Below are 24483 nucleotides of genomic sequence, written 5' to 3' on the forward strand. Positions count from 1 at the left end.
AGCTCCTTGAGTACAGGAACTGTTTGGGGACTTGGTGTTAGCACAGAGCTTGGGATACAGCAGGCGCTTCATAAATGCTTGTTCACTGATCTTGTTCACCCCCTTTCCTGCTTCCACACAGTGATTCCCCTCTAGGCTGGAGCTGCTTGGGTCAGCGTTTTGCACCCAGTAGGGGCTTAGTCAACTTCTGCTGAATGCAAACAACTCACTACTCTCATGGATGTGCAGAGCACCTGCAAGCGCTCTCGCTCGCTCTCTTTCACACACACACACACACACACACACACACACACACACACACACACAGTGAAAGGGACCCCTCTGTGAACTTGGAGTAACTTGTCATTGTATCCCATCCCTGGGTAAGGTGCAGTGGGGGAGGGGGGGAGCCAGAGAGACAGGGCTGGAAATTTAAAGATGCCACTTTCTAGCCATGTGTGACCCAGACCAGAGCTCTTCCCCTCTCTGGGCCTCAGTTTCCTCCTCTGTAAGATATAGGGGTGGGTTTAGATGTGAGCTAATGTCCCTTCTAAACCTTGTGATCAGAGGATGTCACCAATGACTTCGATTTTATGTCAATCCAGGTTTGGGTATAATGGGCCCAGCTAAAGCCTGGGCACCTGCATTACCTTTGAGGAGCCCACAGGGTAAGTCAGCGTGGGGCCCACCCTAGACCTGCATTTGGGCCGGGGCCCTCATTCATGCACCAAGAACTAGAAGATCACAAGGCACTGGCCTCCCCTGTTAGAGGGAGAGGAGGAGGAGGTGAGGAGAGACAGGAGGGGAAGAGGTTAGTGTTATTATCTCCATTTTACAGATTAAGAAACTGAGGCTGAGAAGCTAGGTGATTTGCCAGGATCACACAGCTTAGCAAGTATCTGGTGAGAGATTTCAAACCTTGATCTTGCTGATTCTAAGTCTGGCATCCTAGTCATTCCACCTCTTCCCAAAGTGGACAAAACAAACCTGACCCCAGAGCATCTAACCCCACCCTAATTACCAGCACCATCCCTGTCCAGTGCCTTGACAGGAAAACTGATTACTCTCTCCAAACCATTCTACCCCCAACTTTCTTCTCAGAGAGACTCCCCACCCCTCACTAGGAATAATCTCCCAGAGAATGTGCCTGGGGCAATTCCAGTGGGAACTTTCTGTTCTCCCTAGTGAGCAGGTGTCTCTGGGTTTTGGGTTTTTCACCTACACTCAGAATATCCCCAGATTCCCAAGAACAGACAAAGAAAGAGAAAAAAAGATTGCTGCAAGCAAGGGGCCAAGGAATGGACACCACCACCAGGAGGGAGAGAATGCATGGATGCATGGATGGATGGATGGGTAGATGGGTGGATGGGGTGGATGGGTGGGTGGATGGGTGGGTGGATGCGTGGGTAGACAGCTCACTCCTTGAACTCCCAAATGAAACCAGGCACAATTCCCTCCCTCCTTTCCTTAGTCAAGGCCAAGGCCACTTTTCTGTGGCTGCTTCTAGGAGGCTGAATGAAGGAAAGGCACAAGACCCCAAAATGGGGCTAGGAGACAGCACCAATGCAATCAGAGCCCTTCCTCCTGTTCAGTCCTAGCCCCACCCCCACCCCCTTCAAGAACCACTATTCCCTGGCCGTTTGTACAGGCATCCTGGGCAGGCTGGCTCCTGGGAACCAGGGACCAGCATGGCAGGGAGAGCCCAGCGGTCTGGGTCTCCCACGGGGAGAAGGGGCCGGTTGAGCGCCCCCTTCCTCCTCACCGGCCCCCACCAAGCCTGGGGCAGGTGCTGGGCTCTCAGGAGCTGCAGTCTTGCCCCAGGTGGGGGGAGGTGCCGCTGGCCAAAGACAGACACGAAGGGCCCACATCCCAGGTGCCAGAGTCCCACACGATGCCCAGCAGCCCTCCCTGGCCAGCTCAACGGTGGCCCCAGGCAGGAGCCAGGCCAGGGCAAGAGAGCTGGGACAGTCCCCTGTCCTGTGCGGGACGCAGAGAGGGCGGCGCGTACACTTACACCGTGAAGTGGTACAGGAAGCACTTCCAGCCCGTCGGTCTCTCGAGGAAGTTGTAGACACGTCCCTGGATGTGGGTGCGGGTGAGCAGCGGCCGCCACACGCTGTAGATGGACATGCGCGGCTCCAGGTTCACGGTGGGCGGCGGGGATGGCGACGGTGATGGCGGGGCCGGGGTACCCCGGGGCCCCTGCGCTGCCGCAGGGGGAGGGCCGGGCCCTGGCGCGGGGATAGGCGCGTAGAGCGCTCCGGCCACCGGGTTCACCTCGGCGAGCTCCGAGGGGAAGGAGGCCTTGGGGCTGAGGTTGAGTCCCAGGGGCCCGCTGGCCCGACGGCCCCAACCCCAGAGCCTTCGCTCTGACTGCTGCGGGGACCCGGCGGAGGACGCCATGGGGTCGGCTCTGGAGCGAAGGGCGGCAGCGGCCAGCCGCGGGACACTGGACGGCGGCGGCTCGGAAGGGACGGGACGGGACTGGAGGGGACGGGAAGGGACTGGAGAAGAGGAGGGGACGGGAGGGAGGAAGGAAGGAGGGCGGCGCTCTCCGCTCCCGGCTTCAAGAGCTGCCGCCACCGCCGCTGCCCTGGAGACTGGGCTCCCACTCCCGAGGGGAGGCATCAACTGAGCCAGGGAGGCGGGAGCTGCCCATGCCCGCCGCCCGGGGCGGGGTTCGGGCTGTCTCCCCGCCCCTCCTCACTCAAGAGGCTGCAACCTATACACCCCCCTGCTCCCTGCCCCGCCCCTCTCCGTGCCCGGCTTGGGGGCCCCGAGCCATAGCCCAAGGGCGCCCCCTGGAACCCCGCGCTCCCCAGGGACCCTTAATCCCCATCCTCCACCCCTTCCCCCCCACCCACGCTCTGGGCGCTCGTAAACACGTAAACAGCGACACCTGCTTCGTAGGCCCCTGGCCTCCTTGCCCCCAACCCACGGTCCCCATTGAAAGTCTTCGGAACATCTTTGCTCCGACCCCCAGCCGCTTCCGAGGGCTAGAAGCCTGGTCCCCGAGCTTCTGACTGGTCGCAGCAGCAGGTGCGAAGCATCTGCAGAGGCAGGGAGACAGAAACCAAGGGCCGGCCTCTCTCCCCAGCCCGTAGGCCATGAGGACCCTTGGGAGGCCAAGCCTTCCCCAGGAGGGGATAGCCCCGTGACTGTCTCTCTTCCCACCCGCCCCCTCCACCTTCGTGGTCTTCAGCCGCAGCCGCTCCACAGGCTGGCCCTATCCCTAGTCCCTTTCCCTCTGGAGCCTCGGGCTCCGCTCCCACTTACTCAGCCCCCAAAGGGGGAAAGAAGGAAGACATAGGCAGCACTACTAGGGCCTTGCGGCCCAGGTCCACCCCCCTCCTGGCCTTGTAGAGGATCACAGGCTTAGGGTCGGAAGAAACCCCGGAGACTAGCTAGTTCGAGTCCCTCGATGAAGAAACTGAGGCCCCCCACGATCACACAAGTAGTAAGTGTCCAAGGTGGGCTTTGAATCCAGGTTCTCTCCCCTCCAAAATCAGTGCCCTGGAAGGGACCTTTCGCACCCCACTTTGATTTAGTAGATGGGGAGGCAATGGGGCCCCAGAGCAGGAATTTACAATTTGCCCTCTTGCGGATGCCACATTAAGTGGCTAGAGGGCCCCTTGAGGCAGATGAGCTTTCTGCTCTGCCTTTCCCTCCTTTCCTCTCCCAGGCTCTTTTCTGCCCGCAGATTCCCAAGGTCCCCTGACCCAGAGGTCCTACCCTCACACTGAGGTGTGTGCAGACCTTCTTCAGCTCTTCCTAGACCTTCCTTTTGGAAGCCTTCTGGTGCCATCTGTCCTGGGGTGCACCTGTCCCAGTCGATTATCCCTGGGGGCTTAGTATTAGGTTAACTTCCTGAGCAGGTCTCCTGCTGATCTCCCCAACTAAATCACAAACCCCTCAGGCCCTGTGGGGCAGGGTCTCAGACCCCTCTGTGTCCTCAACCCTCTGGCAGAGTGAGTTGGTGATACAAGTATTTGTGGGGGGAGGAAAAAGTTTCCAAAGTCACCCCTCCCTGGGACTCTGGCATTTTACCATCTGAATGCTTAGGTTTGGACTCTGGGGGTGCCAGAGAATGGAGCTATAGGAGCTGGGGGTAGGAGTGCATTTGGAGAGTGGGGAGGGAGGCCTCCCCAAGGCCCTGAAGTTACCCCAGAGTGAGTGGGGGTGTCAAATAGAGAACTGCACCTGGAATCCATAGAAGAAAAAGTTCTATGTGGGTCATGGACTCATACATGTGGAGCCAGAAGGAACTTCCATTAGTTTAAACTCCTTCATTTTACAGAAGGGGAAACTGAGGACTGGGGAAATCAAATTACTTGCCCAAAGTCACTAAGGATATATGTTTCCCAGGTGGGATTTGAACCCAGGTCGTATAAGAAAAGTGTCTGGTACAACATCTGAACCTATTTCTCTTTTAAAAGGTATTGGTTACATGACAAATGTGAGAATATGTTTAATAGGAATGTATATGTAGAGCCTCTCTCAGATTGCAAGCCATCTTGGGAAGGAAGGCAGGAAGGGAGGGAGGGAAGGGGAAAAAATTTATAACTCAAAAGCTTATGGAAGTGAATGTTGAAAACTAAAAATAAATAAATCATTTTTTTAAAAATAAAGTATTGGTTACAAGAGAAGGTCATTGTGTAGGAGGGAGGGAGGAGATATATTCAGAAATGAATGAGATGTAAAAACAAAGACATCAATCAGAATATGATAACGATGTTTGTTTAAAAAAAAGCCCGCTCAAGGCTAAGCCCAGGGGCTGCCTCCTTCCTGATTCCCCATCCCACCAGGTGGGTGAGTCAGCCCAAAGGGGGGGGGTGGGGGAAAGAACATGAAGTCAGCTTGGGCCGTGGTAAGTGAAAGTCGTCCATGATACATCCAGATCAAGGTGACCTATAGGTAGGGGGAGGTGGGAGACAGGTCAGGAAAGAGGCTAGGTAAGTGAATTTGAGAGTTATTATAGAGATGGTAATTAAATGTATGGGAGCTGATGATATCACCAAGTGAAGGAAGGAGAAGAGAAGGCCTGGACATGGGGGCACCTATGGTTAAAGAGCATGATCACAAGGAGGATCCATCTCAGGAGACATTCAGAGGGGTTTGAATGATGACAGCTGGGGGATCAGAATCAATGGGATGGGAGAAGGTTGTGGTTTATCCTTTGTTCTTGGGGATGACCAGGAGGGGATTTGTTAACCATGGAGGAAATATGGGCACTTTGCCTTTCTGGACCTCAGTTTCCACCTTTGTAAAGTGAAGATGTGTTGTAGGAAACAAATGGAACATGGTGGAACTCAGGAACAGCAGCAGGAAGGCTCAGTGTGATGACCATCCCAGAAGCTGGATTTCCCTGGAAAGCACCCAAGTCACTCCTGCTGGAAGGACCCTCACCTGCATGTTAGGTGTGTGGGCAAGGAGATCTCCAAGGTCCCTCCAAGCTACCCCATTCTAGGTTCTAGATTCTCCTCTCTGTTTGAACATTCTAAGAATCATAAGCCAGGTGGAGAGTGACTTGGACCTACCATTTGCAAACCCTGATGTCCTCATCCCCAAGCTAAGAAGTCTCCCGGCTCCCTAGGGCCTGGGCCTGAGGCTAGGGAGGGTGTTTGCTGTGAGAAGTGTAGAGCAGAGAGATAGCCAGCCAACAACTTGTCTGCGAAGTGGGTGACTGACTGGAAAGGCAGCTTGGTTAATGAGAGACCTTGGAACAATGAATGACCGTCACAGGTGGCCTTTTCCTTCTTGGCTTCCCTCACAGGCTGGAGGCTGTGTTTGGAACCTGTCTGGACCCTTCATGCTCAGGCATCTCAGGTCAAAGGGTGCCTGGAGTCTGACCTGGTCCTCTGAGAGCCCTGCCTGTTAGGACTCGACTTGTAACTAATCTCTGCCCTTTCCTGCCTATGCCTGGTCCCATCATCCTCTGGGTGCTCACCTAGTGCTCAAGGAACTCCACACTGGGAATGCTTGACCTGGGAAGGAGTACCCAGGAGGCCTGAGGAATTCTGACTCTGCCGGTTGAACCAGCAGCTGGCTGCTCTCCAGCTAACAACCCACACCCCTACCCCACAACTCTCCAGTGTTAATCATAAAATCAAAGGCCTTGGGGAGCTTTGAGGCCAATCCTCCTATTTTAGAGATAGGGAAACTGAGGCCCAGAAGTGCCAAGTGACTTGCCCAAGTTTCCACAGGGATTAAGAGCAGAGGCAGCATTAGAATGCAGGTACTCTGCCTCCATCCACCATTCCCTTTTCTTTTAACAGTTCACAAATCCATGTCATGACAATCCCCTTGGGAGGCAGGAAGCTCAGCTCTTTTCCTTATTGACTGATTGGCCAATGAGGAAACTGAGGCTGAGTGGAGAAGTCTCTCGCATAGCCATACTAGGAAGGAAGCATCAGACCAAATCCTGATGGGGAAATCTAAGAAAAAGTCACAGGAAGCCACTTGTCCAGCCCAGATGGGCACTGAGAGGCAGAGGTCTTCAGGCACAGGGGCCAGGTCTAGCGGAGAGTGGTCATGGGGAGCCCTGTAGCACAAAGAGATGCTGTGCAGGAGGAGGTGCCAGACCCACCCTGGGGCCCTGAGCTGGGAACAGGTGCCTACTGGCGGTTTGGTCACTCACTGTCCCTTCCAGGTCACAGACACAGGTAGACTGAGGAGGGGATCTGCACCCAGAGGCGGCCCTCTGTTCTTGGCTAAGGAGCAGTGCTAGGCTCTAGGAAGTGGACAGAGAGAAGAGCAGCAGTGTAGTCCTGACTCCAGGGAAAAGGGGGCCTTCTCACTTCCAGCTTCTAGCCCAAGGCAGGAATCCCAAGGCAAAGGGAATCCTGAAGTTGTTGCTCTGAACCAGCAGAGCTTCCCAGCTAGCTGAGAGGGACCAAGTCCAGCAGCACCTGCTGGTGCTCAGACCCAAACCCGGGTCATGAACTTGCAGAACTCAGATTAGTGGGTCAGCAATCAGTACACTTTGCCCTGGATCAGACCAGGAGCACTGAAAGCTCACAGGTTCCCAACTTGTCCCGGAGGTCCCAGAATGACATAACTCTTAACATCCCCAAGAAAGCAGTAACAAGATCAGCCCATTCTCTCTAGTAGTTCCACAGAGTTCTGCCCTAACATCAAGTCTAGAAGTCAAGAGGCAGGCTAGAAGAATGAGCAAACAAAAAAAAAACCCCACCATAAAAATCTATTGTGGTGACTGAGACACTCAAGAAGAAGAGAATCTTCAAGCAAAGCCTCATAGGAAAACACAGATTGGGCACAAATTTAGCTATAATTCCTGAAAGGGATGAAACAAAAACTTTTTAAAAAATAGAAAATATTTTTTATAAATGGAATGAGAAGGCTGAAGGAAAAGTGAGAAAGAAATGAGAGCTACAGGAGAAAAAATTGAATAGGGAATTAAAAAGTTTGGCACCAGAAGTACAAAACCTTGGCAAAGCAACAGACTCCCTGAAAATAGAATGAACCACATAGAAGCCACTGACTCCATCAGGCGATAAGAAATATTAAAACAGAGTTGAAAGACTGAAAAAATGAAGAAAATGTAAAGTATGGCATAGAAAAACATCTGACCTTGAAAATAGTTCCAGAAGAGATAATTTGAGAACTACTAAATTACCCGAAAGTCATGACCAGAAAAAAAATATCCTGGACATAATATTTCAAGAAATCATAAAATAAATTTGCCCAGATCTCGTAGAACCAGGTGGCAAAGTGTAATTAGGAAGAATCCACTGGTCACTTTCTGAAAAAAAAACCCTAAATGAAAACTCTCAAGAATATCATAGCCAAAATCACTATTGATTAGAGAAATGCAAATCAAAACAACTCTGAGGTACTACTCACACCTCTCAGATTGGCCAACATGACAAAACAGGAAAATGATAAATGTTGGAGAAAATGTGGGAATATTGGAACACTAATGCATTGTTGGTGGAGTTGTAAACTGGAATGTAATTTGGAACTATGCCCAAAGGGCTATAAAGTGTGCATACCCTTTGACTCAGCAATAGCACTTCAAGGGCTATATCCCAAAGAGATCATACAAATGGGAAAAGGACCTACATGTACAAAAATATTTATAGCAGCTCTTTGTGTGGTGGCAAAGAATTGGAAATTGAGAGGATGCCCATCAACTAGGGAATGGCTGAACAAGTTGTGGCATATGAATGTGATGGAATACTATTGTGCTATAAGAAATGATGAGCAGGCGGACTTCAGAAAAACCTGGAAAGATTTGTATGGACTGATGCTGAGTGAAGCGATCAGAACCAGGAGAATATTGTACACAGTAACAGCCACACTGTTATGATGACTAACTTTGATAGATTTAGCCCTTCTCAGCAATGCAAGGGTCTAAGACAGCTCTAAAAGTCTCATGATGGAAAATGCTATTTCCAGAGAAAGAACTATGGAATTTGAATGCAGATCAAAGTATACTATTTTCTCTTTTTTTTCTGCTGTTTTGTTTTGTTTCCTCTTTCTTGTGGTTCCTCCCATTGGTTCTAATCCTTCCTTACAAAATGACCAATGTGAAAATATGTTTAATAGGAATGTATATGTACAGCCTATATCAGATTGCATGCCGCCTTGGGAGGGAGGTGGTGAGGGAGGGGGAGAAAAACTTAAAACTCAAAAGCTTATGGAAGTGATTGTTGAAAACTAAAAATAAATTCATGAATTAAAAAAAAAAGAATATCATAGCTAAAATCCAGAGCTTCTACCCAAGTAAAAAAATCTTACAAGCAGCCAGAAAGAAAGAATTCAAGTATGGAGCAGCCATAATCAGGATTACTCATGATTTAGCAGCCACCACATAATAGAGCGGAGAGCTTGGAATATAATATTGCAGAAGGCAAAGAACATGGGCTTACCGCCAAGAACAATTTACCCAGCAAAACTGGGTATAATCCTGAAGGGAGAAAAATTGATCTTTAATGATGTAGAGGACTTTCGAGCATTCCTGATGAAAAAACTAGAACTGAGGAGAAACTTTGAAGTTCAAACACAGGTATGAAAAGAAACATGAAAAGGTAAATGTGAATGAAGAGTGATAAAGACTAAACAGGGATCAACGGCTTCATTCTGATTTTGGAAGGTGAAGGGAGTCTGCTCTGAACCCTTTCATCATTAGGATTCCCAGAGAGAGTCTAACCAGACAAGACCTGGGAGTGCTTCTGCCTTGGTGATCTGAAGGGAAGAATGGAAAAAGGAAAGGGAATAAGGTAGGAGGAGAAGGGAAGAAGAAGGTTGGGGGAAATTGTCTCCCTTGATTAGGCTGCAAGTGGACATTTATAGAAACAAGGAGGGGCTGAAATTTGAACCTCCCTCTCATCTGAACTGGTGAAAGGAAGGAACAATACACACATGCATGCGCGCACACACACACACACACACACACACACACACACACACACACACACCCCATTGGATACAGAAATACGTTTAAAAAGTAATAAACATTGATACAGCACTTACTACGCCCCAGGCACTGTGCTTCAAAAATTTGATTTCATTTGATCCTCACAACACCTCTGCGAGGTGAGTGCTATTATTACCCCCATTTTACAGATGAGGACACTGGCAAACAGAGTTTAAGTGAGTTGCCCAGGGTCCCTCAGCTATGAAGTATCTGAGGTCCTATTTGAACTCAGGTCTTCCTGACTCCAGGCCCAGTGCTCCATCTACCGTCTCTAGAGATAAAAAAGCAAAATCCCAAACAGGCCCTTCCCTCAGGGCCCTCCATTCTTCAGGTGAGCAAGTAGGACAGGAAGGAATTCCAAGCTGAAACATAAGCCCCTCCCCTCCCTTCTCCTGCCCCCCAGCTTTGGATCCTTGTGGCCACACCTAGAACTGAGAACAAACTTTGTTCTGGGCCAGATTGGTGCTGACATACAGGGAGCTGGGGGGCCCAGGACAGGGAGAGACCAGCGCTGTTCCCCAGGCACGCTGCTGGGAGCTGGGGGAGGAGAGGTGAGGGGGGGAAGGGGCGGCGAGCAGGAGAGGAGGGCGGTGCTGGAGCCCGCTTGAACCTGCTCCAGAGTCACAGTTGTGAAGCTTCAGTGATCCCATTCACGCCTCAGAAATGGACAAGTGCTACCAAGCGGGGTTTGATTTTTGTTCTGTTGATTATCTACACTTAAGGATGGGGCACAGCTTAACTTAAAACGTGGGCGCACTGTGTCCACTCTTTCAGAGAGCTAGGCATTACTCACTTACCAGCACGCTCCCTGGTTTAGCGCCTTCATAGCTCGCCCCTATTCATTGTGATTGTGGGAGACAAGTCAATCCTCAAATACTTACGAGGCGCCTGCGCTGCACCCAGCGCTGCTAGGCTCTGCAGATGCAAATTCAAAGGCTGAAACGTCCTCAGGGATCGCTGTCCACTGGGCCTGCGTACCAAAGAGCAGACACCGAGCATGCTCAAACTCAGTGCTGTTAGAGACCTCAGGACAAATAAGAGGGAATGCCAGATTGGGGAAGAGACTCTGAATGTAGAACATAGAACATGGAATATCAGAGCTGGGCAGGACCTTTAGAACCTTAGAACATGGAATGTCAGATTGGGGAAGAGCCTTTGACCCATAGAACATAGAACATGGAATGTGAGAGCTGGGCAGGACCTTAGAATGTAGATCATGAAATGTCAGAGTGGGGAAGGACCTTAGAACAGAGAACATGGAAAATTGAAGCTGGGAGGGAACTTGGAAATCTTCCAATCCAGCCACCACATTTTACAGTTGAGAAAACTGAGGCCCAGAAGAAGACAGGGATTCATCCAAATTTCCATAGCACTCTTGGAAACTAGAAGCCAGAGGTCTGTGTTCCTCATCCAAGGTTTTGAAGAGGCCCCAAATAAGGGCTTTGGGAGACAGAGAAGCAGGTAAGGCTGAGCTGTTGGGAGAGACCAAAGGCCTGGCTGAGCTAGCAAGCCCCAGAGTACTGGGTTTTCAGGTGCTTGGTGCTCACACTTTGTCTAAAGTGTGGCCGTGGATGTAGGACTGTAGCCTTTGTTTAGAGGGGGACACTTGCTCCTGCCTCCCTTCTCCCTCTGCTGCCATGGAGGGGGCAGCCACAAGTTTGGGTTGGCCACTTCTTTTGGTTAAATGTTCTGGAGGACACATGCAGCCCCTCCCAATCTCTGCCCTTCTCCCAAATCTTTCTTCCGACAAAGAGGGCTGGAGGGAGTATAGAAGCATACCAAAGAAGGGTTGCTGTTTGGGGAGTCTGAGGACCTGGACACAAATTCCACTTCTACCCCTTTCCTGAGATGTGACCTCAGAGGCACAAGTCCCTTCCCATCTATGGGACTCAGTTTCCTCATCTGTAAAATTAAGGTATCTGAATTAATATTCTGTGCATTGCCTGGGAATGAAGCAAGATGGGGAGGGGACTAGAGGCCAGGCTATGAGTATTGCTTGAAGAAACTGAAAAGGTTTGAACCTGGAAAAGAGAAGAGTGGTGGGGGCAGGGTGAGGGTGCGGTGATGGTGTTGGTGTATGACCATTACATGTAGATGAGAGATTGGCCTTGTCATTTGGCTCCCATGGGCAGAAGGACCACTAAGGGGAGGATGAAAAGAAGAAACGTTGGACTCAGTGTTACACAAATTTTCCCAACTGCAAACAAAGAAAGGGCTGCTGGGGTAGGTGAGGGGGACTGTCCTCCTGTCAGGGCTGGTGTTAGGGGAAGGCAGTAGGGAGACCAGATGCCCCTGAGGTCCCTGACAACCTGGAGAAGTCTTAAATTCTACTCCACTCCTGGGGCTCCCTCCAGTGGTCAAGCAATAATGGTGCGCATTGGGGCAGGACTTCCCCAGGGAAGGTGAGTGCTTTGCCTTCTGACCTGGGATGGGGGCAGGCTACAAGGTTGTCACCTTTCCTGAGAATAAGGAGGCAGAGAGGAGAAGAGAAGGGTCTATAGGGTGGTGTGAGTCACTTCTTAATTTGAGTTTCAGTTTCCTCACTTGTAAGATAGGAACAATGTTTTTTGTGCCCTGCCTCACCAGGTTATTAAGAAGACTGCACTTTGTCACCCTTAAAGTGTTAAGTAACTGTAAGAGAGCAGGGAGAGTGTGGCCCCACCCAGAGTCTGAAGCCTTCCTAGCTCAGTAGAAGCTGCCAGAGCCTTCCAGAACCAGATAAGGCTAGGTATGAGCTCCCTCCCCTTTTAGGGAAAGGCCCACATCCAAGAGATTTCAGATCCCCAGTCCCCTAAAAAGCATTGCTCATTTTTGTGAATTCTCACAACTCTGAGACGGACAGTAGGAATGAGGCTGGGCTTCTTGGACCCCTGGGGTGTGCATTCTGGATGTGGGAATGACATTGGCAATGACTCAGAGATGAGAAGTACTCAACATTTCCCAGATCGCTACATCCAGCCCTCACCTCTCTTCTTACCTCTATTCTTACATAAATAGCTAACCTATGGACTTCTCAAACTGAATGAGCCAGAGGCATCTCAAACGCAACATGTCTAAATCATTACCTCCTTCCACTCACAACCTGCCCCCCCCAAAACCCCCAAACAAAACAAACAAAAAAAACCTTATCCTTCCAGTCCCCCAGACTTAAACCCTAGGCGTCATCCTGGACTCCTTACTCTCCCCTACCACATCCAATGGAGTGACAAAGCCCGCTTGATTTCACCTCTACAGCAACTGTTGCTCATTTCACTTCTGAGAATCTGTTGTTGATTTCACCTCTGCAGCATCTCTGGTCCATTTCACCTCTGCAGCACCTCTGGTCCATTTCCCCTCTGCAGCATCTCTGGTCCATTTCATACCACCTCCCCTGCAGCATCTCTGGTCCATTTTACCTCTGCCACACCTCTGGTCCATTTCACCTTTGCAGCATCTCTGGTCCATTTCACCTCTACCACACCTCTGGTCCGTTTTACCTTTGCAGCATCTCTGGTCCATTTCACCTCAGCAGAATCTCTGGTCCATTTCATACTACTTCCCCTGCAGTATCTCTGGCCATTTCACCACAGCAGCATCTCTAGTCCATTTCACCTCTGCCACACCTCTGGTCCATTTCACCTCTGATGCATCTCTGGTCCGTTTCACCTCTGCAGCACCTCTTACATACACCCCCTTCTCTCCTTGGTTGCTGCCCCTACCCTGGTGCAGGCCTTCATTTTCTTACACCTGGACTATTGCAATATCCAGCTGGGGGAGGGGGTCTACCCACCTCAGGTCTCTCCCCACTCCAATCTATTCTCCATTCAGCTGTCAAAGCCATTTTCCTAAAGTGCAGATCTGACCACATCATTCCCCTATTTAATCACTTCTAAAGACTCCCTATGGCCTCCAGGAACTCTTCTATTTGGCTTGTAAAGCTCTTTACAACCTGGTCCCTTCCTATTCTTCCAGTCTTATTACACTTTATTCTTCTCTTCTCACATTTTACAGCTGAGCTACTCTGACCTCCTCACTGTTCCTTGCGTGTGATGCTCCATCTCCCCACTCCTGGTCTTTGCATTGGCTGTGCCCTATGCCTGGCATGCTCTCCCTCCTTGTCGCTGCCTCCTTGGCTTCCTTCAAGATTCAACTCAAATCCCACCTTCTGCAGGAAGTTTCTTTGATCATACCCCCAAGTTTTGCTGTTAGAACTCTTCCTTTGACCATACCTTCTACTTAATCTGTCTATAACTTGTTTGCACATTCAGTCAGTCCGTAAACATTGATTACTTACCTACTATGTGCTAAGCACTGGGATGCAGAAGGAAGCAGAAGCCAAGCTTTGCCCTCAGGGAGCTATAGTCTGAAGGGCGGCAGGGAGGACCTGGCTCTTCATTTGTTACCTCCTCCACCAGACCATGAGCTCTTCCAGAGCACCTGTGTTTTATGTTTCTTCGTATCCCCAGGGGTTTTCTTGGCAAAGATACTGGAGTGGCTTACCGTTTCCTTCTCCAGTTCATTTGAGGCAAACTGAGGCAAGCAGGGTGAAGTGACTCGCCCAAGATCACGCAGTTAGTAGGAGTTTGAGACCAGATTGGAATTCAGGTCTTTCCATTTTATTTTGTTGTTCTTTGTTTTGTTTTTGGCTAGGCAATGGGGTTAAGTGACTTGCCCAGGGTCACACAGCTTGGAAGTGTCAAGTGTCTGAGGCTGGATTTGAGCTCAGGTCCTCCTGACTCCGGTGCTCTATTCCCTGCATGCCTAGCTGCCCTTTTCTTTGCTACCGAGAGGTGTAACTGTTATTCTTCCACCTATGTTATCCTCACCAACCTCGCTGGGCGAGGGAGTGCCCCTGCCTGAGCTACCCTCTGTGGGGTTTGTATTGCTGTAGTAGAATGTCAGCTCCTCGAGGGCAGGGAGCATTTCATTTTGCCTTTCTAGCCCAGCACAGTCAGTCCAGGGCACATAGTAGGTGCTTAACAAATACTTATTGACTGACTGAGTTACTTTTTGAGGGCATACATGGCCAGAGGAGCTTACAGGCTCTAGGACCAGCAGGCTTCATGAGTTGGTGGCTGAGCTTCTCTGAGTACCATCCTCCCTGTGGTAGGGACAGGGCTCAGCACAGGGGACGGAGACAGCATAAATTAGTTGTCAGGAATCCATTCCTAAAGGCATGGTCCTGAGTCAGAGGGCACAAAGTTTTGGGTGACCATATCCCAGAGCCTGAGAATGGAAGTCGTGAGGTTGACCCTCCATCTTGAGGGTTGGTCAGGCCCACTAGTGCCTGGCCCAGGGCATAGGCCCAAGTGTAATTTGTATAGGATTTGTTTACAGCCCCTGCCCCCTCCTGGAAGGTAGTCACAGATGTCGTGGTGGGAGAGTCCCCTCCTCCTTTCTCTTTGCCATTTCAATAGAGAGGCTGGTCTGTCTGGACACAGAGCTTTCCACAAAGAGACAAAGTCACTGAATTGGCTTTCTCTGCCAGGGCTGGGCTGGGTGACTGACCCACCTTGCTCGCCTGCATCATGTTGAGCTCCAGAGATGCCAAACAGGTAAGAGCAGCCCTGGCCTCATCTAGAGGATGGCTTGGGACACAGGGGGGTCCCTCAGCCCAGGCAAGGCCAAGCCAGGCTCTGCCAAGATGAGCTCTGAGCACTTTGGTCAAGGAGTCAGGGGCAAAGGCATTTGATGTCATTCAGCTTTCTGGCAGGAAGAGGGTTAGGAGTGGTGTCAGGGTGGGAGAAAAACATAAACCGTGCTCCTGGTCAGAAGCTCAAGATTGACAGTCATTCACTTGTATGCCCTTGTCCCTGGTTAGGCCTATGTTTCCTTATGTGCAAAGGGGGAGGATATAATCCCCTGCCTTTCCCTACCTCGCAGGCCAGTGGGAAGGGATGAAAAATGCATGGCTTGATGAAAAAGAACTTGGCACATTCTTTTTGAGTTTTCCTGTGCTCAGTTCTTGGCTGGGCAGGGAAAACTCCCTGGAATACAGGTCCATGCAGGGGAACCTCAGAGTTTGTCCTGGGGCCCAACAGCACTTACAGACCATTGGACCAGAAAATATTGGAGACAGGAGGCAGGGGAGCCTCAGGGCATGGTGTGGGGCAGTGAGGGATCCGAGGCTCTCTTGTCAGAAGCTGCCTTCTTTGGAGAATAGAGTCAGTACTAGGAGGGGCCCTAGGCACCACCTAGTTGAAAGCCCTCCTTTTAGAGAGGAGGAGACAGGAGCGCAGGCAGGGCAAAAGACTTGCCCAAAGCCACACAGCCAGTGACTGGAAGAACCAGAACCGTGGCCCCTCCAAGCCCCGGGTTCTTTCCTCTTCTTCCTTAGCCCAGGGGCAGCCACAAGGTTCAGATGACTCTGCCTCCTTAACCCTGGCACAGCTACTCAAATCTTAATGCCTCCGGTCCCCCTGAGATCCTTTGGCCACTCCCCTGGCCTCTGGTCCAGACGCAGCCCCGGCCCTCTCAGAGGATGAAAGTCTATGGAATTAAGCAAATCCTCCCCAGAGGTAATTCCTCACCCCTTGTTCCCCAAGCTTTCCCAGCCTGGGTCTTGCAAGTCCTATGGCCACTACGGCGCTGTGCAGCCGTGGTTTGTGTGGGTGAGAGAGAGTTTTCCTCCTCGGCCTCCCCTCCCCATCCTGCTCCCGCCTCCAGTTCAGGGCTCTGGGGCGGGTGTCCTTGAAGCTGGGCTTGGAAGGCCTCCTGCACCTGCAGCATGCAAAGGAGGCCTGCCTTTGCATATGGTTCTCTCTTTGAGCTGCCCAAGGTATTTGCATAGCCTTCCCAGCCAAGTCCAGAGCCCAAGCCCCACCCTGCAGCCACCAATGCCCAGGCCTCCCCAGCCACCTTCTCAGGGAAGGAGGGCATCTGATGTCCGCTGGAAAGAGATCAAAGGACCAGGAGCCAAAAACCAGAAAATCAGGAGAGAAAAAAGGGTTCCAGTCAAAAGTGGCCCCAAAGGGAGGGGCAGTAGGGCCCATGGGGGAGGGGGAGGTCAGAGGACCTGGGCTCATGGAGCCCAGTCCTTCTACTTGCTAGCTTTGGGACCAGAGGCAAGTCCCTTTGCATTTGGGGATAAGAGTGACTCCCCATGATGGGGGGAAGGGCAAATGTTCTTGTCACCAAGCCCAACAGAACTGCCTCTCACACCCCACTGCCAAGAGTTGGGAGGAGAGCGCTTAGTTAACCATTTCATACCACAGAATTGGAAGTGATTGTTCATCAGTGAAGGGTAATAGGGTCAAATGGTTCCTGAGGTTCCCTCCCCTCAAAATCCTGTGATCTCCCAACTCCCTGATTGTGTAGATGAGGCAGCAAGGCCCAGAGAAGGCTAGATATTTTCCCAAGGCCACACAGCAACTTGAGCCCCTTCCCTAGCACAACTAGACAAAGAGAAAGGGAGGGAGGGAGGGAGGGAGGAAGGAAGGAAGGAAGGAAGGAAGGAAGGAAGGAAGGAAGGAAGGAAGGAAGGAAGGAAGGAAGGAAGGAAGGAAGGAGGAAGGATGGATGGAAGGGAAAGAAAGCTGGCATTAGAAAAAAGCTGTGGGGTCTGAGGCCTAAGGAAAACCAAGATGCTGGAACTTGGGGCCAAGATGTCCATCTGGGTCCCCTTGCCACTGGAAGGAGGATCAGGGGAGAAAGGTAAGAGGAGGGACGAAGCCATGACAGGGATGAAGAAAGGCCACCCTAGGGTAATAGCAGCTTGAATGAATGGGTCCCCCCACTAGAGGTAGCCTTCTCTGAGTACCCAAGTTCCAGGAAGCCCCTCCTTTCTCTGAGTTCCTTTGGAAACATTATGTCTACCCATCAATGAGCACACAAGACACAAGACCATCGGTGGGACCAAGACAGGAGACCTCATTTAGTTTCTCTGTCCCTGTCTTAACTACTAAGACATTCTCAGTTTGTTGTGTCCAGGGTTAAGCAGGATGGGAGTAGCCCAGACCAAGCAACCTGGTAATGTCATGGCCTTTGCTCCTCCAGGCCCTCCACAAAGGCACACACCTCTCTCTCCTTCATCTTCTCTTCCCCTCTCCCTCCATTTCCCCCCTTGACTTTCACCTCCTCACCCTGCACCTGTCTTCTTCCTGCTTGCCTCCCTGCTGCCTCCCTCTCTCCCTTTGGTTGTTTCTCTGCCTCAGCTTTGGCCTGAGGTAACCAACAAGCCTCAATAGGGCCCCTGTGTCTATGGTGATACATAAGTTACAAAGCACTATTCTTACAACAACCTGGGACAGAGAAAACACCATTTTGCAAGGACACTGAGGCATAGTCTCTGTCCAAGGTCATTAACTTTTCCTAAGGGTGAAGCTGGAACTTGACCTCAAGTCCCCTGACTCTTGGTGAGTTCAGGGCTCTGTCCCACCCAGCATTCTTTTCCTTAGCTTTGACATCTTAACTAGATGAGAACTGTCTCAATCAATAAGTCATAGACCTTTAGCTAAGCACCAAAGAGCCTTCAGATTTGAAGACTGTTGTACGAAAATTCAGTGTGGATAGACAGAGGAAACTTGAGCCGCACCTCAGGAGCTGTCTGTAAATTATCAAGTTGGGAAGGGATTGATTACCAGACATTGGAGCCCCTGGCTTTCTAGCCCATCCCTAAAGCAGCAGAAGGGTAGCACTGAGTGTGGCAGAGAACAGAGCTACAGAGGACAGTCATACCCTCTATGGTCAACTTGGAGCAAAAGAACTGGGCTGAGGACAGTCCTCAAGAGAGGGCCAGCTGTTTCTCCAGCATCGCCCCCCCCCAGTGCCCACCTAGCCACAGACACTCTAACATAATCTACTGTTTCTCCCCCAAAATTTATAGTAAACACAACTGTACCTCAACTACAAAGAGGTCAGGGATTAACTCAAGGTAGGTATAAACCTAAGGTTAGGTAAGGAACCCACCCTCTGCCTGCATGTTAGGGAGTATGCTAACTGGGGGCTCAGAGCAATGGTGGTCAAACTCAACTTTTCATCTGAAGGAAACTTCTTAAAGTGAAAGGGGAGAGAAGCACCTGGACTTTAGGAAGCCTCTAGGGGCTGAACAAGCTAATTATTGTGCCAGGGTGACTATCTCAAAGTGTCTTCTCTGTGAAATGGGGGAAAGAGAATGCTCTGGCCCATACTCTAGATGATGAAAGCTAGGATCAGAGATAAGTGCCAGGTCCTCTGGTGCTAAGCACTTCCCCCTGCACCACACTGTTTGATGGGATAGACACTAGCTGTGTGACCCTGGGAAAATCCCTTAAGTTGTGGTTTTTTTTTTTAGCATTTTTTAAGTCTCTGCCTCAGTTTCTTCCTCTGTAAAATGAAGATCATATTAGTACCAACTTCCAGGGTTGTTGTGAGAGTAACATGAGAGACTGTATACTTTGCAAAACTTAGAGAGCTCTAAACATAGGAGATGACTCTTGTAGAAGCCCCTCCTCTGTGCCAGAGCCAGGGGAACTGGGAGTAAAAAGGCCCAAGTGGGAGGTGCCTGGCATCACCAACAGCTTGTCCTGAGCTGGGGAGCTAGATTGCCTTTCAGAGAACAGGGCTTCTTCCTGTTGTTGGTGCCCCTGCCTGGGCCCCCATCCGTCTCTCCTCTGGCATCCACACCAGCTGAGGTGCTCCATGATCGCAGCTCCTCGGCCCCGGCCCTGAAGTAGGACCACCAGAGAATCATCGGTCAATCATTCCCATGCCCAGTGCCCATGTCCAAGTGCCCTGCCTGGATCCAGACGGCAGCTGCTACCATACCATGCCACCTTCTCCCTACCCCCTCTCCCCATCGAGTAGCCTTCCAAGAGAAGCTTCCCTGTCTGGGCTCAGGAATGGGCATGTGTGTGTGTGGGGGGGCAATTCTGGGATCTGAAGTGAATGATGACTGAGACAAGGCTGGCAGACCAGGAGCTCTCTACCAAGTTAGTGAGGAAGGTGGTCACTCTCTCCACTCCAGGCCTATCCCTAAGAGGGCAGGCTGCAAGGAACATGAAGATCTCCTTTGAGCCTTCAGGGCTGGGACCCTTCCTGCAAATAAAATCAGGAATAGATTCAAACTCAACAATCAATGGCTTAAGTACAAAATAGGAGAGTTTTGTCTAAGATCATAGTTCATCTGAAAAAGACCTGGGGGTTTGGATGGACCACAAGCTTGGCAACCCAGACAGTGAATGTGATCTTAGGTTGTATTAAGTGAGGGCTATAGTGCCCAAGTTTAGGGAGGTGACAATCCTGCTGTTCTCCAACCACCTCAGACCACCCCTGGAGGACCGTGGTCAATTCTGGGCACCACAGTTTCGGAGGGCCATTGATAAGCTGGAGTACAGAAGAGGCCAACTAGGCTGGTGAAGGGCCTGGGGTCCATGTCATATAGGATCCATGAAGGAAGTCGGGAAGCCTAGAGTGGAGGAAAGGTCTTAGATGGGACATGAAGAGCTGGTTAGAGGCCTTCTGCTTGGCCCCAGGGATCAGAATAAATACTGGTGGCTAAAGGCCAAGAGGCAAATTCTCCACTTCCTAGCGATCAGTACTATCTAAAAGGGCTGGGAGAAGTGATCCAGTCCATTCCAATACACATTTTTAAAGCACCTACTCTGCCAGGCACTGTGCTGAGTGGTGGGAATACAATTAATGAAAAGAAAGATAGCTCCTGCTCTCAAGAAGCTTGCAGTCTAATGGGGAAGGGAAGGAGGGAACTGATGGGGGGAGAGGGTGGCTGATGGGGTAGGTGTGATTGGGGGAGGTGCGGCAGGCTCCCCCTCTCTGGAAGTCTTCAACTAATGTCTGGATGGCAACAAGGATGTCCACAGCGGTGATATAGGCAGGATGGCTGGTTGGGTAGGGATGGAGTAAACCAAAGGTCTCGGAGGTCCCTCCCAGTTCTGACACCTTGGATCAGAATCCCATATCTCTTTCATTTGACCTTCTGAAGAGGGGCAGATGATCAGTTTTCCCTAATCAGTTCTCTGCCTCTAAGTGCTGGAATCCACCCACCCACCCAGCCACCCAGCCACCCAGCCACCCATCCACACATCAATCATACACACATGCAATCCACAATACTTACCAAGAGCTAGCTCTGTGTAAATATGTTGTGGGGCACCCTCTCTTTTCCTCCCTTCTAGTAACTTGAATCTAACAAAACATCAAAGTCCAGTCCCCAGCACTGCTGCCACCTCCTCCAGGAAGCCCTTCCTGACCACCTCAGGATGCACTTTGGTGTCCAGTCTTAGGGTTTGCACACACACTCTGGTCAAAATGCAGTTGGGACACCCAGGAGGCTGCCCCAGAAGGGGAGCCCAGAATGTGCCCCTCTGAGGTGTGGCCCAAAGGTGGGGAGGGGAGCCTCCTATTTTCAGAATTAGCTTGGCTAAACTCAGTTGGTTCTAATTACTAAGGTGCACAGGTGGTATCTTCCACATTTTGGGCCCTGGGACAAAGATCTGATGGCCCTGGTCCTAGATAAATGACTTCTATTATTTCTTTGAGGTTTATACTTTGATGCACTTTTTTATACCTTGTATCTACTCACACACAACTGCTCTCCCTGCCCCCCTTCCCCCATGCCCAACCAAGGATGATTTCATGTTCACTGTCTCCCCAGAGCCTAGCCTAGTGCTGGCACACAGTAGGTGCTTAATTAATGCTTGTTGCCTGATCAGTAGGGGAGCTGATGAGTATGTGTGGGAATTTCTAAGGCCCCTCCTAGCTTGGCCATGCCCCACCTGGCCTTTTCTCCCTCGTTACCATATTCCCCGACACAGATGTGATGGAGTTTGGTAGATTGGATTAGACTGGACTGGACTGAACTGAACTGAATCCAGTGCTTCTGAGCAGACCTCTTCCCCTCTCTTGCAGGGCTGCCCACAGGCCCCTGGCTCACTGACCCCTAATCCCAATCCAAAATTCCTGCTTTTACCAGTGACAGCAGAGAAACACTGAGCTTTCTCTGTCATTCCCAAGGATGAATGTGGGCAGCTTGGGTTCCCCTGCCAGGGATGGGCAGTGGCTGAGGGCAGAAGGCTGGTGGACCTTCTGAGGGGAGACCAGGACCCTGGGGCATTCTTAGCCAACAGCATTCTTGTTCTTTCCAGAGCCTGGGCCTCAAGAGTGTCCGATGGAAAAGCGCCAGCACCCAAGACAAGCTGGATGCGCCGGCTCCAGGGTGAGCCCTGAAGCTTTGCTGGGGGGTGGGGGGAGACGACAGAGCAGGACTGGAGGGGGTCACTCATTAGACCCAGAGCAGGCCTAGGTGACACAGAGGAGGGAGTTGAGGCCTGGCAGTTGGGAGCTGGATCTACCTGTAGCACTGACGCCCTGTGGGAGCTTGGGCAGCGATGCCCCAGCCGTCTCTTGAACGTCTCTTGAACGTCTCTTGAACGTCTCTTGAACGTGAGATGGTCTGTCTCTAGCATCTTTTCCAGCCCTGGTTCCAGCCCTGGTCCCAGCCCTCCCCCCCACCTTAGCAGGACTGTCCCAGGGCTGGAGGGAGATGCCTTTGCAGAGCAGCCGATCTCCACACAAATCACTCCAGTGTGCTTGGAACAGAGAACAGGCCTCCCAGAGGAGCCTCAGGGACCAGGGAAGGCTTCAGGGAGGTAGCAGCCCCTGAGCTGGGCCTACCATCCCTCAGGCCCACATAAGATCCTGGGATTAGATTTGGTGTAGGTGGGAAAGCCTTTCCCTACCCTCAGTCTCAGCCTCTTGCTCGAGTAGCTGAGGGCCAGCTAAGGCTCTGGCTGCTCAGCTCCAGGACCACTCCCACTCACCATCTTGACCTTCCACAAACCTTGTGGCTGAGCAGTCTCTAGAGAGGGCTCTGAGGGAGGGAAGGGTGAGGACCCAGGAGCAACTCTCTCCTCAGGGTCCCTTTGCCTCTGCCCCCTTCCCTTTCCTCCTTTCTTGGTGGCCTGTCCCCGCAGAGAAAAAGAACCAGCCAGTACCGTGCGGAGGCCCTGCCCGAAGTACCCTTCAGCAGTCTATGCAGGTGGCAAGAAGGAGGCTGAAGGCTGGAGAGACTGGCACTATCATCAGGGAGAAATTGACTTCATTGGCTCTGGAAAGAAACATGCAAAGGTACAGAACCAGGATCTGGTCCAAAGCACAGGGAGCTACAGCGCTGGCTCCTGGCTGGGACCTTTCTCTGTGTCTGGGGTCTCAATCATTCTTAGCATAGGAACTCCTGAGCGCAGGTTCTTGGGAGCAGGGCTTTGATCACTCATTCACTCATTTATTTATTTATTTAGTCATTCATTCATTCATTTATTTATTTATTTGTTTGTTTGTTCATTTATTTATTTATTTATTTATTCATTCATTCATTCATTCTGTAAATCTAGACTGAGAGGGCTCCCTCTTCCTGCCCCTGTGGGTGCTGGAGCCCCTGGGAAGAGGCATCCAGGGCAATAGTATTGAAGAGAATCTGAGATTTCCAGGGCCAGCAAGGGCACCCCAGAGGTTACCTAGTCCACCTTACCCTACCACCCCCAGGGCCAGAAGCCTAGCCCAGTCTGGCCTCGGACTCAATGTCCATGCATGGAAGATTCCATGAGTGCCTAAGGAGTTTGGAGGACACGTTTGGGCTGAGCTGATCCCAGAAGATCCCAGAAGACTTCTGAGAGGATGTGTTGGCTGGTCCCAGAAGAATTTGAAAAGGCAGAGAGAAGAGCAGGAAAGGCGTGGGCCAGGAGGAGGAAGGGGGAGGGATAGGGTGAGCAGAATCAGAGATAGGGGAAAAGACTGTAATGAAGACACCCCATGGAAACCGAGGCTAGCTCCTTGTCCTTGCTCGAGACTGAGGTCACTGGGAAAGGCAGGCTGAACTGAGGGGTGAATGGGGGATAAGAACTTTCTGGGAGCCCTGCCCAAGTGACCTCTGCATTTTAATGGAGCTAGGGCCGCCAAATCCTGATTCAAAGGAATGGGAGGGTCTCAGGAAGCCCACAGGTGGGCAATCACTGGGCAGGAGGGCCTGGGGGTGTTCATGGTGCTCCTGGAGTCATTCCTGCCCCACAGAAACTGGGAGCGCCCCTCCCCCCAGGCCGGCTGCAGACCTGCCTCCAGGGCATGGGTCTGGTCTAAACCTTGCCCTTTCTTTTCATTTAATGGCGCTTTTCAAAATGAGAAGAATAAAAAAAGGATGTGGTGGCATCTGGGAATAAGGGCCAGACCTCAGGAACTGTGAAGAGAGAGAAGCACCTGGCCACTACCCTTTGTGGTTACAAATGCCAGCCTAGAGTGGGGGCAGGGCAGAGCAGGAAGCCAGAGCCCAGCTGTCTGGGCCAAACAGCCCTAGCAAATGAGTTCCCTGCGTGCTGAAATGCAGAGCTGGGCTGGGCAGGGCTGGGCTGGGCTGGGCAGAGCTGGGCTGGACTGGGCAGAGCTGGGCTGGGCAGGGCTGGGCTGGGCAGAGCTAGGCTGGGCAGGGCTGGGCTGGGCAGAGCTAGGCTGGGCAGAGCTGGGCTGAGCAGGGCTGGGATGGGCAGGGCAGGGCTGGGCTGGGCTGGGCAGGGCTGGGCTGAGCAGGGCTGGGCTGGGCTGGGCAGAGCTAGGCTGGGCAGAGCTGGGCTGAGCAGGGCTGGGATGGGCAGGGCAGGGCTGGGCTGGGCTGGGCAGGGCTGGGCTGAGCAGGGCTGGGATGGGCTGGGCAGAGCTGGAGCAATCACAACTGGACAAATCGCCACGAGCCTTAGGCTTGGCCTGAGGAAGATCTCCCCTACCAGCGGGAGCTGTACCAAGGTGGAAAGGATTGCCTCAAGAACGGGTGCGCCTCCCCCAGTGGAGGGCTTTCAGAGAGGCTGCACAGCCGCTTGGCAGACATGCTGTAGCAGACTGTTGGCCAGGTGCAGTTGGCTTAGCTGCCGTTGAGGTCTGCTGTGCTATGATTACTGACAAACCTCTTCAGGCCTTACTCTTCTCCAGGATTTCCTAGCAGAGCCCATCTTGCAGGCCCATTGCTAGCTGCCCCCTCCTCTCCCTTCCACACACTCACACACACACACACACACACACACACACACACACACACACACACACACACACGCGCACACACACACACGCGCACACACACACACTCACACACACACACACACACACACTCA

At 51.6% G+C, this 24483-nt stretch overlaps 2 protein-coding genes across 14 annotated transcripts in view; one reads left to right on the forward strand and one right to left on the reverse strand.

Moving 5' to 3' along the window:
• Positions 1-2630, reverse strand: part of KCNQ1 (potassium voltage-gated channel subfamily Q member 1) — a 352441-nt gene extending 349811 nt beyond the window's left edge. For 2 of the 4 annotated variants that reach the window (XM_020970731.2, XM_020970732.2), the window contains exon 1: positions 1994-2629. In XM_020970731.2, coding sequence (XP_020826390.1) covers positions 1994-2607 — 614 coding nt within the window. In that variant the 5' untranslated portion in view covers positions 2608-2629. Of the gene's footprint in view, positions 1-1993 lie in introns of all 4 variants that reach the window. The other 2 variants (XM_078148943.1, XM_020970730.2) reach the window with 2 other exon arrangements.
• Positions 2631-14780: 12150 nt separating this feature from the next.
• TRPM5 (transient receptor potential cation channel subfamily M member 5) overlaps positions 14781-24483 on the forward strand; it is a 48063-nt gene continuing 38360 nt past the window's right edge. For 5 of the 10 annotated variants that reach the window (XM_078148389.1, XM_078148386.1, XM_078148387.1 and 2 more), the window contains exons 1-3: positions 14781-14952; positions 21478-21548; positions 22306-22459. In XM_078148389.1, coding sequence (XP_078004515.1) covers positions 14926-14952; positions 21478-21548; positions 22306-22459 — 252 coding nt within the window. In that variant the 5' untranslated portion in view covers positions 14781-14925. The remainder of the gene's footprint in view (positions 14953-21477; positions 21549-22305; positions 22460-24483) is intronic. The other 5 variants (XM_078148384.1, XM_020970809.2, XM_078148385.1 and 2 more) reach the window with 2 other exon arrangements.

Source organism: Phascolarctos cinereus, unplaced genomic scaffold, assembly GCF_003287225.1.
Source record: "Phascolarctos cinereus isolate Bilbo 61053 unplaced genomic scaffold, phaCin_HiC Scaffold_9;HRSCAF=440, whole genome shotgun sequence".
Classification (NCBI taxonomy): Eukaryota; Metazoa; Chordata; class Mammalia; order Diprotodontia; family Phascolarctidae; genus Phascolarctos; species Phascolarctos cinereus.